Source organism: Panthera onca, chromosome C1 (genome assembly GCF_046562875.1).
Source record: "Panthera onca isolate mPanOnc1 chromosome C1, mPanOnc1 haplotype 2, whole genome shotgun sequence".
In the NCBI taxonomy this organism is placed as follows: Eukaryota; Metazoa; Chordata; class Mammalia; order Carnivora; family Felidae; genus Panthera; species Panthera onca.
Genome location: NC_138346.1, coordinates 212,520,640 through 212,536,349, shown reverse-complemented (window position 1 = coordinate 212,536,349; position 15,710 = coordinate 212,520,640). Strand labels below are relative to the sequence as shown.

Sequence of the window (15,710 nt, the reverse complement as noted above, 5' to 3'; positions counted from 1 at the left end):
TATAACTAATGCCTCTGTATTAAATCCACTTTATAGAAGGGCGCCTGGGTGGCTCAGTTGGTTAAGCATCCGACTCTCGACTTCGGCTCTGGTCATGATCTCATGGTTCGTGAGATTGAGCCCTGTGTTGGGCTGTGCACTGACAGCACAGAGCCTGCTTGGGACACACACTCTCTCTCTCTCTCTCTCTCTCTCTCTAAATAAATAAATAAATGAACTTAAAAAAATAAATATCCTTGATAGAATCACCAGGCAGAGGTTTGCTTTTCTCTCGACTTGGCTGTCATCTACCCTTTGGGTCCACTGATGGAGTTGGGATGGGAGGTGGGGTCCCAGGAGGATCCCCACATTTGGGTGGTGAAGGAGCCATTCACTGGGATGGGGAGCCATCGGAGGAGCCAGTGGGACCCATTGGGTTTGAGAGGTACGTGGGTCATCCATGGAGAACGACTTGTCCCTGCATCCACCGGGTGACCCCCCCCTCCCCACTCCTGGTCTTTGGCTCTCTCTTCCAGATCGGGGAGTCCTCAAAACTGCCAGGCGAGACTAGTAAGGGCCAGAAGAAACCTTTGTGCTAGTTTTAGAGGCTGACTCTCTATGCAGAGTCAAGTTTGTGGGTTGTGCTAGCCGCACCCTCAGCGTGGCCTATCTCTTAGAAATGTTTGGGAACCAGGTAATTTCCCAGACTCCTGGTCAGGAGATGGGATTTTCCACCTCACAAGAGTCACTTCCCAGTTTCATTCAGTGCCTAGACACACCAACCTTGCTATCTCCATCATGGGGGTTGGTGGCCCAGAGCAGAGGTCCCTGAACCTCTTGGCAGCCTGCAGTGAGGGAATGGGAGAACAGAATTGTCTCCTGCGGCCCTGCCCACCCCACTCCTCCGAAATGCCCTGTGTGCTGGGGACAAGGACTCCCAGGCCTGGGGGAGTGAGTTCTGGCCACACGGGGCTGGCCCTTGCTTTAGAGTTGTGGCTCGGGGCGCCTGGGTGGCTCAGTCGGTTAAGCGGCCGACTTCGGCTCAGGTCATGATCTCGCGGTCCGTGAGTTCGAGCCCCGCGTCGGGCTCTGTGCTCACAGCTCAGAGCCTGGAGCCTGTTTCGGATTCTGTGTGTCTCTCTCTCTGACCCTCCCCCGTTCATGCTCTGTCTCTCTCTGTCTCAAAAATAAATAAACGTTAAAAAAAAAAATTAGAGTTGTGGCTCAACGAGGAGGAAGATGGAAGACGGGGAAGATGGCAGGGAGCGTGGGTGCTCGGTCGTGATGCGAGCCCCAGGGGAGCCCGCCAGCCCTCGCGGCCCTTGGCCTGGGCTCTCTCTGGACGCCCTCAATTTCCCAGATGGCTTTCTGTCCTAGCCTTGTTTACTTGTTCGTCACCTAGACGGGAGACTTAAGAGGGAAGGCAGGGCAGGGTCTGGCTCGCTCTGAGAAGGGCTTGAAGAACATTTAAGGACAGGGACACCTGGCTCGATCTCAGGGTGGTGAGTTCAAGCCTCACGCTGGGCATGGAGCCTGCTAAAAAAAAATGTTTGAAGATAAATGAACAAATGGATAATAGTAATAACAGCCAACTCAGTATACACAGCTTATTAAGTTACATATATATTTTGTGAGCGTACATACATAATATAATATATATATTATATAGCTTTTAATCTTTGGAAAATGTAACTGTGAGGTTAATGCAGAGACACTCTCAGATGGTCTGGCTCGAGTCCAAATGAGTGAATTATATAGAAAACTGGTGGCCCCCCAGAGCTAGTGTCACCTTTGGGAGATGTTTTTCCAAATTAGTGTCCCATCCCCACAGGAATGGGGAGCCAGCTGGGGAAGGGGGTGGGTGGGAGGGGTAGGTGGATGCAGGGCAGGTTGAGAGGCACAGCCTGGGGGCAGCAACAAACCTGGTGGGAGGGTGACTTCAAGGGGAAGGGGCACGAGAAGCAGGTGGAGGCGGAGGGGTCCCCGAGAGCGGGAGCCCCGGGCGAGTTGAGGGGGCAAGAGCCCGAGCAGGGACGCGGGGCCGCGCGCGAGGGGGGCGGGGGCGGGGGCGGGGGCGGGGAGGAGGCGTGGTCGAGAGGCCCCGCCCCGCCCCGCCCCCTCCACCTGCCTCCCTCCGGCCGCCAGAACTCCGGCTTTCGCTTTCCGTCGGAGGCGCCGGAGGCAGCGGGGCGCGGAGAGGAGGCGCGAGGGCCCAAGGGCGCGACAGCCAGGGACGGCCGGACCCGCCCGCGCTCCCGCCGCCGCACGCATGGCGCCCGCCGCCCTCTGGGCCACGCTGGCCGTCGGACTGCAGCTCTGGGCCGCGGGGCTCGCCGTGCCCGCCCAGGTGGGTGACCCGCGCGGCTCTCACGCCCGCCGGTTGGCGCGCACCCCACCCCCCCATCCCGGAGCGCGGCGTCGGGGCTCGGGGAGACCGAGGCGCCGCCCCCTGAGGGTGAGACGGTCGCCGCGCGCGCCCGGAGACCCGCCGGGACCCTCCCGAGGCCTGTGTGGCACATGTGCGCTCCGGCCGCGAGCTCCGCCCCCGCCGCCCCGGGGCGCAGCCCGTCCCCTCCGGCCGCGCCGACCCGGGCGTTTGGGGCCAGCCGGCCGGCCCCGGGCTGATCCCCGTTAGAGTCTGGCCCCCGACTCAGACACCCCTGCGACTGCGGCGCCCGGCCCGCCTCCCGCGGCGGGGTAGGGGGTCCCGTACCGGAGCGCTGTCCTCGCTGCGGACGCGGGCCCTCTCTTTAGAAGACTTCCTCCTCCTCTGGGCTATGGTTTTCCTCTTTCTTAGAAATGCTAGGGCTGCGCGTCTGAAAGAACAGGGCCAGATGTGCAGTAAGTAAGCGCCTAATAAGGGCACAGTAGGACCGTGGGCTGCGTCCCCGCGCGTTTGCGCAGACCCCTTCGCCAGGACGGACTTGGGGGTCCGGCGACCATTTCGGAGCCTGTTCATTCTTTGCGGACTCTGGGTACTGGGGAGGAGACCGTGTCTTCAGGTTCCCCTGGGCTGACCTCCGCGAGGGCCTGTATCTGAGCTCGGGGGACACAGGAGGTGCGGGAGGCCTTCTGGGCAGTTTAGCCAAGGCAGACGCGGCCCCTTAGGGACTGCAGAAACATGGAGAAAACAGGCCTCGTGCACCCACCACGGTAGCAAGGTAGAGTCTGCAAAGGGATCGCGCATCCTCTGCCTGTTTTTGGCTGTCTGCGTGGTCTGGTAAGCCAGAGTAACCCCATTTCACAGAGAAGGCAAACTGAGGCTCAGAGAACTTGTATTTTGTGGAAGGGCATAGGGGGCGCTCTTCCTCTAAAGGGGGCATTTCCCCCCTCCAACCTCCTCGTGACCTTACCCTGATGAATGTGTGATGTGCTGACTCAGGTGAACATCTTCACCGGGAGGAAGGTGGGAGGTGGCACTGGCTCATGCGGTAATGTGAAGTGACTCACTGGCCACGGCTGGAGACGTCTTTAGAGTCCAGCTCTCCAGGGCAGAGGATGGAGGCTGTCGCACCGGAGTTGACTCACCTGCAGCGGGTGCCAGGATGTACCCTGGGGCGGCGGTGGGGAGGGGGGGCCTGCCCCAGAGGTTGTCTTGAAAACAGAGGAGGGTCAGGAGAATCCCAGCTCTGAAAGCCTGAGCGCAGGGTCAAGTCACAGACTCGGGCCTCAAGGGGTGTTGTCCTGCCCTGGTGAACCCTGGGGTCACGTGAGCCCATCGGGGGAACAGGTGCAGGGCTCCTCTGTGCAACACCACGCCTGAGTCCCAGAGTAGTGTGAGGGGTCCTTGGTGTCTCTCACTTCCCACGCCTCCGGGCCAGCTCCCGTGTCTGCTCAGGTCCCCTCGCCCCGGACTATGTCCACAGCCTCGGAGCTGGCCTCCTGGGCCCCGCTGCCTCTCCCACTGACCCTCCTTGGTGGCACTGCTCCCCGTATTGGGGTACCTCTGCGCCCGCCCGAGAAGCCTGCTAATGACTCCCAGTGGTGGAGGGAGAAATTCCCCCGGGGGGCCCCAGGTTGGAGTGAGTGAAGTATCTGGGTTCTTTCTGCCACCTCTCTGCATCCGTACCCCACATCCAGAGAGACTTGTTCATTGCATCGTCCCCTCTTCACGGCACACCCCTTGCCGCCTCCTTCTGGCCTTTCCCACGAACCACCCCTTCCAGAAAAGCCTTTCCTCACCCTCCCGGTTGGATTGGATCAAAACTCTTTGTTTCTCCCAAGAACAGACTCTATTCTGCTTTTGAATCTAGTGGTGTCTTATCTACCTCAACAGGTGGAAATTTCCTTGAGCGCAGGGCCTGTGGGGTCCTCTTCCCCCTGGTTTTTATGAACTAAGTGCCAGGCACTGTGCTAGGCCTTTAGTACCGAATCTCACTGAAAGCTTCCTTACAGCAACTCCTAAAAGGCGGGGGAGGGGGTGGGGTGGGGGTGGGGGCGGTGGTTGCTGCCGTTCCCATTTGGAGACGTGGAAGCTGGGGCCCAGAGAGGTTGTGACATTTCCCAGGATTACGGGGCTGGGGGCGGGGAGGGGCTGGGGGGATTTGAATGCAGGTCTGTCTGATTCCCCAGCTCCTTCCACACTGTGCTCCCTGTGTCAGGATCTCCCCGCTGCCCCCAGCCAGCTGCCTCACCCACAGTGTGTACTCAGCATTGTTGGCCGTGACTCACCGTAGCTGCAGAAGGAGCCCCCCCGGGGAACCTGAACTGGCTGTAGGGTGTGGCAGATTCATTTTGCCATCCGCGCTTTTGCCTCCTTTAAAAGCCGTTTCTGGCTGGTGTGGAGTGCATCATTCATTCATCTAGTATTCATTCATTCGGCAAATAAATGCCAGGAGAGCTGGCGGAATAGGTAAGAGCACTTGGTGCCCTCTGATGGGGATGGGCAGGGCCCCTGCCGTCTGGCTGTCTGCTGGGAAGGGGGTCGGCCTGCCTCTCACCGGAAGTCTGGAGGCTGAGGGGCCCCTACTACTTGCCTGCTCATTACCCGGGGCGCTAGGGCCAGCTGGGGTTAAGGGGACAGATTGGGGCTCCCAGTTTGACCTGGGGACAATGGCCTTTGATGTGGAGATGGGTGATCTGTGTACCTGCTGTCCCGGGATGCCCCCTGCCTGACCTCCCAGAGGGGAGCCTGTGTGCTGACTGGGGATGTGGCCCGGTGGTTGGTCCTCCCGCACAGGGCGGCGGGCAGCCAGCCAGGCACCCTGGTACGGCGCCGTTCATTCATTCCCCCAGCATTCGTGGACACCTACTCTAGGCCCACCCCAGTGCCGGGCTCTGGGGACCTCAAATGACCATGACCCGGCTCCAGCTCTCCAGGAGCCACGTTGCCAATGGTCACAGACCTGGGCTCTGCCCCTACCCGCCCTTGAGAGCTGGGCCAAGTTAGTGGCATGGACACTGTGGGCCTGGAAAGTACTTCCCACCTTGCTGTCCTCACAGAGCCGAGTGGGTGTGAAAGGTATTGCGGCAGATAATGGCTGAGAGCCTGCCAGGCATTTTTGTGTTAGGTAGTGACCCTCACTGACATCCTGGGGCACCATTGCTTTCCAGGGCTGGGAGATACTTTATGGCCTTGACCATCCAGTGCTTCCTAGAGGAGTAGCCAGGAAGGTTGTATGTTGGGTCGGGTGGGCAGGGGGAGTTTTGATGTCAACCATGGTGTGTGTGTGTGTGTGTGTGTGTGTGTGTGTGTGTGTGTGTTTGTATGTGTTCCATTCAGCTCTCAGTTTTATGCCATGCTGGCTGCTTTTCTGTTCCTCAGGCATGTCACACACGCACCTACCTCAGGGCCTTTGCACTTGCCTTTCCCTTTTTCCTTGAATGCTCCTCCTGCTGATCTCCCCTAGTCTCATCACACTACTTCTTTCTGCTCAAATGAATTCTTCTCAGAGAGCCCTTCTCTGACCATCCTGCCTACAAAAGCTCCCCACCAGGTGCTCTCCCTCCCCTGACCTGCTTTGTTTTCTTTGTTCTGTTTCTTTCACTTTTACCGCATCTTCCTACTGGATTGTAAGCACAGTGAGGGCTGGGACCTGCTCGCCGCTATAGACTCACCGCCTAGAACCGAGGTTCTCATTCTCAGCACCCTTGACATTGGGCCACATCATTGTTTTGGGGCTGTCCTGTGTGTTCTGGTACATTTACCAGCATCCCTGACATCTACCCACTAGATGCTAGTAGAACCCCCCCCCCCTTTAGTTGTGACAATTAAAATGTTACCAGATATTGTTGAACGTCCCCTGGGGGAGAAATTGCCCTGGTTGAGAACCGCTGGCTTAGAATAGTGCCTGGCATGTCGTAGGTGCTAGAAAATATTGAGTAAATGTGCAAAAATATTCATTTGACCTGTATCATGGCCCTGTTTTTTGGATGAGGCAGAAGGGTTTGAGAAGCCAGTGGTGGCAGGGCTGGGTTCCAGTCTGTCTCCTTCCATTTGGGGTATTTCTCTGGGTTCCTCTTCACGCCGTATTGGGTCTGCGGAGGCTAGGGGTGCTCTCCTGAAAGTGCTCCCTCCTGTCCTTCACATCCCCTCTCTAGCTCGTGACAGGGCCATCCACTGGCAATGACTCAGGGCCCCGATCGGCATGTGACTGGCCCAGAAGCGGGAAGGGAGGGAAGCTGGGGGTTAGGGAGGAGAGAGGGGTGCCACCAGGGGAACGGGAACAAAGTGGGGATGCTGTGGCTCCCAGTTCCGGGCCCTTTGCTGGGTCATGGGGAAGCAGTATTGATGACTTAGGGGAAGGGCCCAGCCCTCAGAATCAGGCAGATCTCAGCTCAAATCCTTCCTCTGCTGTTTACAGGCTGTGTGTTTTTGGCAAGTCTTTCTATCTCTGGGAGCCTCTGTGTTTCCAACTGGAAAATGGGAACGACCTCCAGCTCATTGGATGCTTGTCAGGGTTAAAAGTGCTTTGTAGGCTATGCAGTTCACTGGTGGCTATTTGAGCATTGGTGGCTTTGTAGGGCCTGACCTGACTTTGCATTATGGGATGGTGCTCAGGCTGAGGCGGGGACCACCGGGGAGTCAGATTCCCTGTCTCTGAGCCACAAGGGCCCCAAGGTGTGGGTAGCAGACCTCTGGTTGCCCAGAGCTTATGCCCAACATCCCTGAGAGCAACTTTCATTCTGCCCTGCCTTTTCCTGGCTGTCCTTCCTCCCCTGAAGCCCCCTCACTGGGCCTCTCTCACCACCTGTCCGACTGCCTGGCCTCCGGACCCTAGCATGTGGTCACGGCCAGGGGGTCAGGAAATCACTCCCCCACTCCTTTCATGAGTGACAGGTGCTGTATGTCATTTGAGGGTGAACGAGGGGTACATTTGGCACAGTTTCGAGGAGTCTTAAGACCTCCCCGTGAAAGGGATTATCTGGCCTCAGCTTCCCTGCCTTCAAGATGGTCCTTCTTCCAGGCTATCTCTAAAGTCTCTTCCGTTTCTAATCTCTGTGATCCTGAAGTTCTGTTTACTTGTAACCCTGAGAAGGGAAAGCCCTTTGGAGGATCCTCTGAGGCCATTCTCCAGCCTCTAAGGGACTTCCAAGATGGCAAGGCCCCAAGGAAGGAACACTGGCCCAGGTGTCAGGAGAACCGGGTTCCCAGCCCAGCACTGCCACTGGCTTGCTGTGTGACCTCCTTCAGGTTACTTAGCTTCTCTGGGGCTAAGCATTCCTCTCTATTAAACCTCCCACCACTGATCCCAACACTCTCCTGGAATGTCAGGGAAGTGCTAACTTTGCATGTGTTTAACAAAGGCCGTAGACCGAGGAGGGGTGCGTGTCTAAAAGTTTTCCCAGGAAGCAGAGCCCAACACTCCCCACTGTGAATATCTTGGCTTCCCAGCCTCTCTTCCTGTTGACCTCAATCCCGCTGGCTTTGCCTGGAATGATTCCTTGACTCAGGCCCCAGTGGCACCAAGAATTCCTGGCTGCCTGTCAACTTGCATCCAGAACAAGATGCAGAACCCTCAGGCAGAACAGGATTCATGGCTTTCCTGCCTCCTTGCCACTTAGTAAAATTCAGAAGCCAGACTCCCTGGGGCCTCAAACCGTGAGTGAGTAAGTCTATGCCGTGGGCACCCACTGCAGGGCCTGCTGTCTGGGAACCCACGAGTTCAAGGAAGCCTCGGTGGGAGTGACGGTTTCCTCGAAGAAGCCCTCTGTTACCTGTGATGGGCACACAGCCCTCCCCGCTGGTGCTGAGTCTGGCAGGCGTCCTTCACAGCCCGGGGCTTTGGGCATTTGTCCCCCCTCTGCCGAGCTACTGACTGTGGGGCTAGGACTCTGAAGCTCAAGGCCCACCCCTGTGGGGCTCACGGTCATTTTCCACTGTGGCATGTTGTGAGGTCACCGGGGAAATAGTGACATCACTGTGGTTTGGGGCACTTGGGGTGCGCACCCAGTAGGAGGAAGTGTCTGTTTACCGACTGGGGTTTGGGAAAATAGATTTCCTTCTGCCCCAGAGGTGAGCAGCGCTGGGGGAGCGGAGTTGCGGGGGCAGCTGTCCAGGAGGCCCCAGGCTGGAGCCGTGGTCTGGTCTCTGCCCTGCTCTCTTGTTGTCTGACACACCGTTCTACCTCTCTGAGCCTCCACGTCTTCTTTGCAGGGACAGGCTTCGTCTCTGGTGTCACCTGCGGGACAAATAGGCAGTGTGGAATGCGGAATGACTTCAAGAGCCACAGGATGAGTCTGTTTCTGGGTCCTCGAGGCCAGCAGACTGCTGCTCTGTCCGTGACTTTGGAGCCGGGGCCCTGAGTTGACCCAGCCCCTCCGACAGGGCAGAAATCCCCAGGGGGTTTTGTTTGTTTTCTTTTGATGTCCAGACGGTGGCCCACCCATCTGTTTCAATCTGAGCGTGGCCCTGAGTGGGCATGGCTGCTGTGGCCGCAGGTTCAGGGAATTGAGTGGGCCTGGGATGTGCGAGGTGGAGAGCAGTGTGGGGAAGGATTTGGGGACAGGACAGGCAGGCTGTGTACGGGTATCTTCTGGGCCGTCCGTGGGAGGCCTTCTCCGGCGCCTGTCAGGAGAGATGCCAGAGGCTGTAGAAGTGACCAGAGCGTGAGGCTGGGAGCTGAGGGGTCTGGGGCCTGGTCCTGGCTCAGTCTGCAGCTCTGGGGGGCCTGGCCACTTTCCTTCTCCTCTCTGAGCTTCAGCTACCCCAGCTGGAAGTTGAGATCAGCGTGGACCTCGCCCACCCCTGCCTTGGAGTCCTTTGGCCCCGAGTGTTAGACTGGGGGAGGGACTGGGGGAGGTGGTGCATGGGGTGGGGGACGGCTCGTGGCTTTGGGCAGAGGGTGGAGTGCAGTTCTGCCTCCACACGCCGCGCCCCCTTGGAAGGCCCCTGTCTGGTCTTGACCGTGACCCTCCCGGCAGGGGCACCTTAGTCATCAGGATGCTCACCAGCACGTTGGGCGCCCCTGTCCTTCCTCCTGCTGACCCACAGCCTGGCTTCTGTCTGCCACTCTTAGAGACTCCGGGTTTGGCTTCTCCCTGTTGCCTGCTGCCTCCGTCTCCTGCTCCATCCTGTCCTGTCCTCCCAGCAGCCTTGAGCCCTCCCCCACGCATGGCACGATTCCCCCGTGTCCTCCCCAGCCATCGCCCCCCGGCCCCCGCCCCCGAGGGCTTTACTCTCTGCCTGGCCCGGCTCTTGGTCACTGTCCTCATCTTTCCTTGTCATTTTCCTGGTTCTGCCCCCTCCCCGCCACCCCATCCTGGCCTCTTCCAAGTTGCCCTCTTGCGATGACCGCACAGGGATCTGTCTAAAAGTTGAGCCCCGAGGGTGAGCAGGATCGAGATGAGTGGGTCCAGGAGGGGGAATGGCGTGGAGGGAGCCACGAGGCAGGTGTAGCAGCGGACAAAAGCCTAGCTGGGGCAAAAGCCTCATGGGGAGCAGTGAGGACACAAGAGGTTATGGGCTGTTTGGGGCCAACTAAAGGAAGTAGTAACAAATACAAAGATTGCATTAAAAGTGGTTACAGCGGTGATTTTTGGAGTGTGTGCCAAATGCTTTACGTGTCTTACGTCACTTAATCCTTACAACAGCCCCACGAAGTGTGTACGGTCTATAGATGAGAAGATAGAGGTTTATTAACCTCATTTATTAAACAAACAAACTCTGATGCTGTCAGCTAATAAGGGGGTGGGGGAGGTGGCGGTGTCTGAATTTAAAGCCAGGCATCTTCACTCCAGCGTCCATGATATGATTTTGGCACAACCCTCACCTCCTATCAGGGGTTGAGGCAGTGGGAAGCCATTGATAGTTTTAGAGCAAGGGAGTGACTAGAGCAGAGAGTGAATTAGGAGGATCACTCTGGCCTTGGTGGGCAAGTCAGATGAGGAGGGACTGTTGCAATAGTTTAAGCAGGAGCTCTGGGCTGAGGGAGTTAGCAGCCAAACAGGAAGGAAGGATCGGAGGCTTCAGGGAGGAATAGGAGGCCTTTGGACTAGACCTAAGACCTAGTGTGGGACAGAGGTTCTCAGGAGGAGGAGGAGGGGTTGCCCCTCTGTACCCCATCGTGCAACACAAGGTCCCTCTGGCTTCAGCCCTGCCCCGGCCTGAGCCAAGTGATGGTGGCCAGCGTCAGCCTCGTGTTCCTGGAGCTGTCGTGGGCAGCCACCGGTGAGCCTGGCCTCGGTCACCCGGGCTGCCACCGGGGTGCCATGGGACAGCGCATGGCTGATCCACTTGTCTCAGGTGTGAGGTGAGATCTCAGGACTTCTGGGGAACTGCATAGCTCTGCTGCCGAGGGCCTCGAGACCTTGAACTCCGCTCTGAGCTTTACTTTTCCCCACTGGTAAGGTGGGGATAACAGCGTCTCTGTCACTTTGCATCGGGGCTGGGAGAGTGCAGTGAGCCCAGGGCTGGGACTGACATCCCGGGAGGGAGGCGCTTCTGCCTTCCCCGAGCCCTCAATTCTCACAGCCCCTCCTTCCCTGGAGGAGGGCGGTTTTGATAGGAGAGGCGGTGGAGACAGGGAGGTTGAGCTGTGTGTTCAGGCTGTCAGCTTACTAGAGGCGGAGCCAAGATCCCACCGCAGGCCATCGCCCTCCAGAGCTCTGTACTTTCTCGCGGTGGTCGCCGCCGTGGCTGTGACAGGCTCTTATCTGAAAGCTGTTGCTTGGTCTACCCCAGCTAAGGACAGACACCTCCTGCTCTCCTTGCGAGCCATTTCCTGCCCAGTTCTCATGCTGACTCCACCTCGTTTCAACTAATTGGAAATGAAAACTTTTGCATCTGTTAAACAATTCAGCCTCTGTTAGGCACCTACTGTGGGCCGTGCCCTGGGCTGGACATAGAGCAGCGAGTAATAAAAACCCAACGAGGAACATTTAGCTCTTACTGCCAGCCGGGCACGGCACTGGGCACTTGACACGCATTGACTCAGTGAATCATAATGGCTCCATGTGGTGGGCACTATATTCGTCCCCATTTTATAGATGACAGAACTGAGGCTGGTGAAGGGCAGAGCTGGGATTCAAACCCAGATGTCCGGCTCAGAGCCAGAGTGTGTGGAGGGGGCATGGTGCCTGCCTTTGAGGGGGAGATACTGGGAAACAGGTAATTAACCAAGAAGAGGTCTGGGCAGGGTAGAGATCTACTCAGGTTGTCACTGGGGCCCCCAGGAGGGACCTCTGGCCCCATCTGGGAGTTCGGAGGTTTTGCTAAAGTGGTAGTGGAGAGGACCCTTGAAAGAGGCTGGAGAGTTGGCCCTGCCGTGGGGGTCGGGATGGTTGGGCAAGGGAACCGGACGCTGCAGGGGGCCGCGCAGCGGTGCCCGGACCTCAAGCTGGGGAGGATGAGCTCATGCCCGAGGGCGTGGAGCCAGTGGTTTTCAACGGGGCCAGACTTGGCTGCAGGAAGGTGATTTTGGGCCCATCTGGAAAGCCTGGGGACCAAGAGTGAGGAGGCTGTAGCTGGCAGGAGATGCCAAGGGTGGGGAGGCGGGAGCCGGGTGAATTGAGGGGGCCACACCGACAGGCCAGTGTGTTGGGGGGGGGGTCGGGAGGGATGGAAAGGGATGTCCTCTGCAACTAGCCGCAGGGTTCCTTGGGGGCAGGGGCCACATCCTGCCATCTTCAAGCGCTAGCACTTTGCACAAAGGCGGGCCCCAAGAACCGGATGCCAGCCCGGGCTTCCTGTCTGCCCCAGGCTCACTTCTAAAGCGACATCACAGGCAGCAGGCAGGGAGTGGGATGGTCACCCCTGGGCCGCCGTCTGTGATGTGGTCGGTCTTTCCTGACGCAGACGCTGTTCCTCTCCATGACGGCAGGCGAGCCTCCGTTGCCTGGTCCCAACGTCGTTGCCGCGTCGGTCTGGCCTGATGTGGCTGCACCCTGCAGTCCACGGGGCTCCCACGAACCCCCAAGATTGGGGCCCAAGCGGCTTTGCCGCCTCCCACCGCACCGCAGGGCCCCAGAGACCTGCCATGCAAATGAGGGGGTTTCTCTATTGCTTGAAGATGGTTTCCATCCGTGTCGGGGTCCCTGGGTCCTTCTGCAGATGCCTCTGCCCCTCCCCCTGGCTGCGGCCTCTGCCCCCGGGGACCCTGGAGACCCTTTCGGGAGAGTCTCTGAATCTGCCTGCACCTTGCTCACTGAGTGTTCTCCTAGGAGACACGCTTCCCCTCGGGGCCCCTCTTCTATAAGACGAGGGAGCAGGACAAAACCACAGCATATAAAATTGTCCAAGGACACGGAGGCAGATGGAACCGTGACTGCTTCCTGTCTGCCGCTGGCTGGCCGGCTGCTCTCAGACTTAGTATCGAATCTCCCAAAGCCTCTGTTTCTGCATCCCTAAAATGGGGTGATGTCGACCCCCTTGCGTTGCTGAAGGGATAAAACGAGAGAACGCGTGTGGTGCCCAGGGCTGCGTGTATACAGTCGGTGGGTCTCCCGGGTCTGTGCAGCCTCCGCGTCCTTCTGGCTCCGCGACAAGGGTAGCTTTGAGAGGCACGTGCTCCTCCCCGAAGCCTGACGCTTCTCCCTGTGACCTCCTCCCCCCTCCTCCCCTCCCCGCCCTCTCCCTCCCAGCGGTGCTCCCAGTGGAGGCTGGGAGAGTGACCCCTTCCCAAGGGTACTGGCCTCTAAAGCGGGGGGAGGGGTCTCCAGAAAATTAAAAGGCCCAGAAGACCCCAAAGGCATCGATTGCGCTCACAGTGGCAGGAAGGGCAGAAGGCTCCGTCCCCAGTTTGGTACTCTCAGATGACGCCTTCCTGGTGGCCACTGCTTCTCCTTCCCCGGTCCTGCCCTGCTTTCCCTTCCTCTCTCTCACTGTTTATAAATAGAAGAAATCGAGCGCCGCCACCTTGGGGTACACACGGGGCCGGGCCCGGCTCCAGGAGCGGGAAGGACAGAAGTCATCCGTGCAAGGGTTGCCCAATTCCCCGCGAGGGCACTGACTCCATCTCAGACTGGCGAGGCTGCCCTGGCCTGCCGCTCACTGGCTAGTGACCCCAGTGAGGGGTCCACCTTGAATTGGTGTCCCCTCCCCCTGCTCTGGGCTCTGGTCGGTCGGGCTCCTCCAGGGTGACAGAGGGAGGGAGGTCGGGAGGGGAGGGGGCAGTGGGCAGGAAAAGGCACGTCTGACTCACCAGGTAAATGAGGGATCAGAGAGGCGGTGCCTCCTGCTCCCAGGAGGGGCAGAGACTGGGGCGGGGTCGGTGCAGTAATGCCCAGCACCTAGGGACCAAGTGCTCAGTACTGTTTGCCGAGTGAATGACCGTGTCCACTTTCGTCCCTGACTTCCTCCACCATTAAATGGGGGGCTGCTGACATGGCGTCTGAAGCTCCTGCCACCTTCGAGCCTCTGCCGCCAGCCTGAGGATGGGTCCTCTCCGGAGCCCGGTGACTCGGGCGGCTCTGGGACGAGCCAGGTCTCGGGCGCTGAACGTCCCTGCCTGCTGCGGAGGACCGGTCTGGTCTGAGGTTCCTGGGTGGTCACCTGAAGTCAGAGGTTGTTGGCCCGAGGCTGAGAGGGGTCCCCGGTGCTGGGGGGCATGTGTGTGTGTGAGAAAGAGAGCCCGAGGAAAGGTAGAACCTGTGTGCCCACGTGAGCCAGGGCCGAAGGTCCGGCTTGGCGCGGAGGTGGGTGCATAGGAGCTGGTGGCACTGCGGTGGCTCGGGGACCAAGGCGGAGGGCAGATCCGAGGACCTGGCTCTGTCAGCCGTCCTGAGGAGGGGACAGGATTTCTCCGGCAGGACCAGAGCAAGAGTCACATCCCTGCTCCGCCCCATCCTTCTTGGATGACCTTAGACAAACGACTTGATCTCCCTGAGCTGGGAGATGGGCACACGCCCCCCCTGCTTTGGGGGGTGGAAGTTGGCTTCCGTGAATCGCCTGCCGCCTGGCCTGGCTCGTAGTAGGTGCTTCGTGAATATCCCGTGGTTTTCCTTCCTCCTCAAAGGGCCAAAGCCGAGAAGCTGGAAGAGTGATGTAGGCCACGTGGTGGGAGGGTGTGCTGAGTTTGGGAGGCACTTGAGGTCCCGGGTCTGTGTCGAGGGGAAGGGACGCTTGGGTCCCGTGTTCTGGGGACCTCCCCAAGAGAAGGGAGGTGGGAGAGGAGGAGCAAGGAGCGGGGCTCTTGTGCCGTGGCCTCAGACACGTCACCTCGCCTCTGAGCGTCTGTCTGTGAACATCGTGGGGAGACTGCGGGACCGCGGGTCTTGCATGTGTGGCTACGCCTGGGAGACAGTGGGTGTGAGGGGCCCCGTTCTGCGGGTTTCTTCTGTCCTGGGTGGAGGGAGGCCCATGTTGAGCAGAGGAAATGAAACAGCTGACCCTGATGTGGTGAGGCAGCTCTGAGGCCTGTAGGAGGTGAGCGGGGGACCCTCATGGCCTCCTTGTGCACAGTCCTGTGTCACCCTGGCACCAGCCACGCCCTGGGATGGCCTGGAGCCTTTAGAAGGCCAGGGAGGTGGCTTTGCTGCTCTGTCTCCATCTCGCACAATCTCTGTACCTCATACATTGTATGTTAGCTAGGTCTGCCCTTCCTCCTCCCTCTCTCCCTTCACGTTGTCCTCTCTCCCTCTTATTCACTGATCCCATCCATCCTTCCATCATCCATTCATCTGTCCTTCCATCCATCCATCATCCATCCATCCGTTATCATCCGTCCATCGTCCATCTTCCCCCGTCCCCCATCCCCACACTGAGTCACAGATTGCCTGCCTGTTTAAATGAGTGGGTTTTTAAAAGTGTATTTATTTTGAGGGGGGAGGGGCAGAGAGAGAGGGAGAGAGGGAGAATCCCGAGCAGGCTCTGAGCTGTCAGGGCAGAGCCCGATGCGGGGCTCGAACTCACAGACTGTGAGACCATGACCTGAGCCGCAGTCGGCCGCTTACCCGATTGAGCCACCCAGCGCCTGTAAATGAGTGGTTAACAGTCATCAGTGATTTCCAAATTTTCACCTGGGGACGCAGTGTTTTGAAAAATTGGGTTGGCTAAACTGCTGAGTAAATTGAGTCATATCCAATTTATTTCCTCATTTTAAAATGTCAGAGCTCCCCTGTGGGTGGGTGTATGTGGATCTGGGCCTCCCCAGTACCAGCCCAAGGATCCAGAAGCTTCCACAGCCCTGGGTTTCCCAGAGACCATTTGCCACCTTCTGGGGCCATCCAGAGACCCCTGGCCCATGTGGCCCCTGAGGTGACTGAGGCCTGGCTCCCAGGGCTGTGGTTTGGCCGGGCCTCTGCTCTGGGAGCTCCGCAGTAGAGGGAGTGACCTTTTGTCCCACTCTGCAGAG

General features: G+C 58.7%; 1 protein-coding gene and 1 long non-coding RNA gene across 2 annotated transcripts in view; both read left to right on the top strand.

Annotated features, from left to right (window-relative positions):
* The first annotated feature begins 2,126 nt into the window (after positions 1-2,126).
* TNFRSF1B (TNF receptor superfamily member 1B) overlaps positions 2,127-15,710 on the top strand; it is a 36,113-nt gene continuing 22,529 nt past the window's right edge. Inside the window, exon 1 of the mRNA XM_060623522.3 lies at positions 2,127-2,326. Within this exon, the coding sequence (XP_060479505.2) occupies positions 2,249-2,326 (78 nt within the window). The 5' untranslated portion in view covers positions 2,127-2,248. The remainder of the gene's footprint in view (positions 2,327-15,710) is intronic.
* LOC144617301 (uncharacterized) lies at positions 7,442-8,650 on the top strand. Its single transcript, XR_013557713.2, has 2 exons — positions 7,442-8,024; positions 8,576-8,650. It is a non-coding gene; the product is annotated as an uncharacterized LOC144617301 (long non-coding RNA).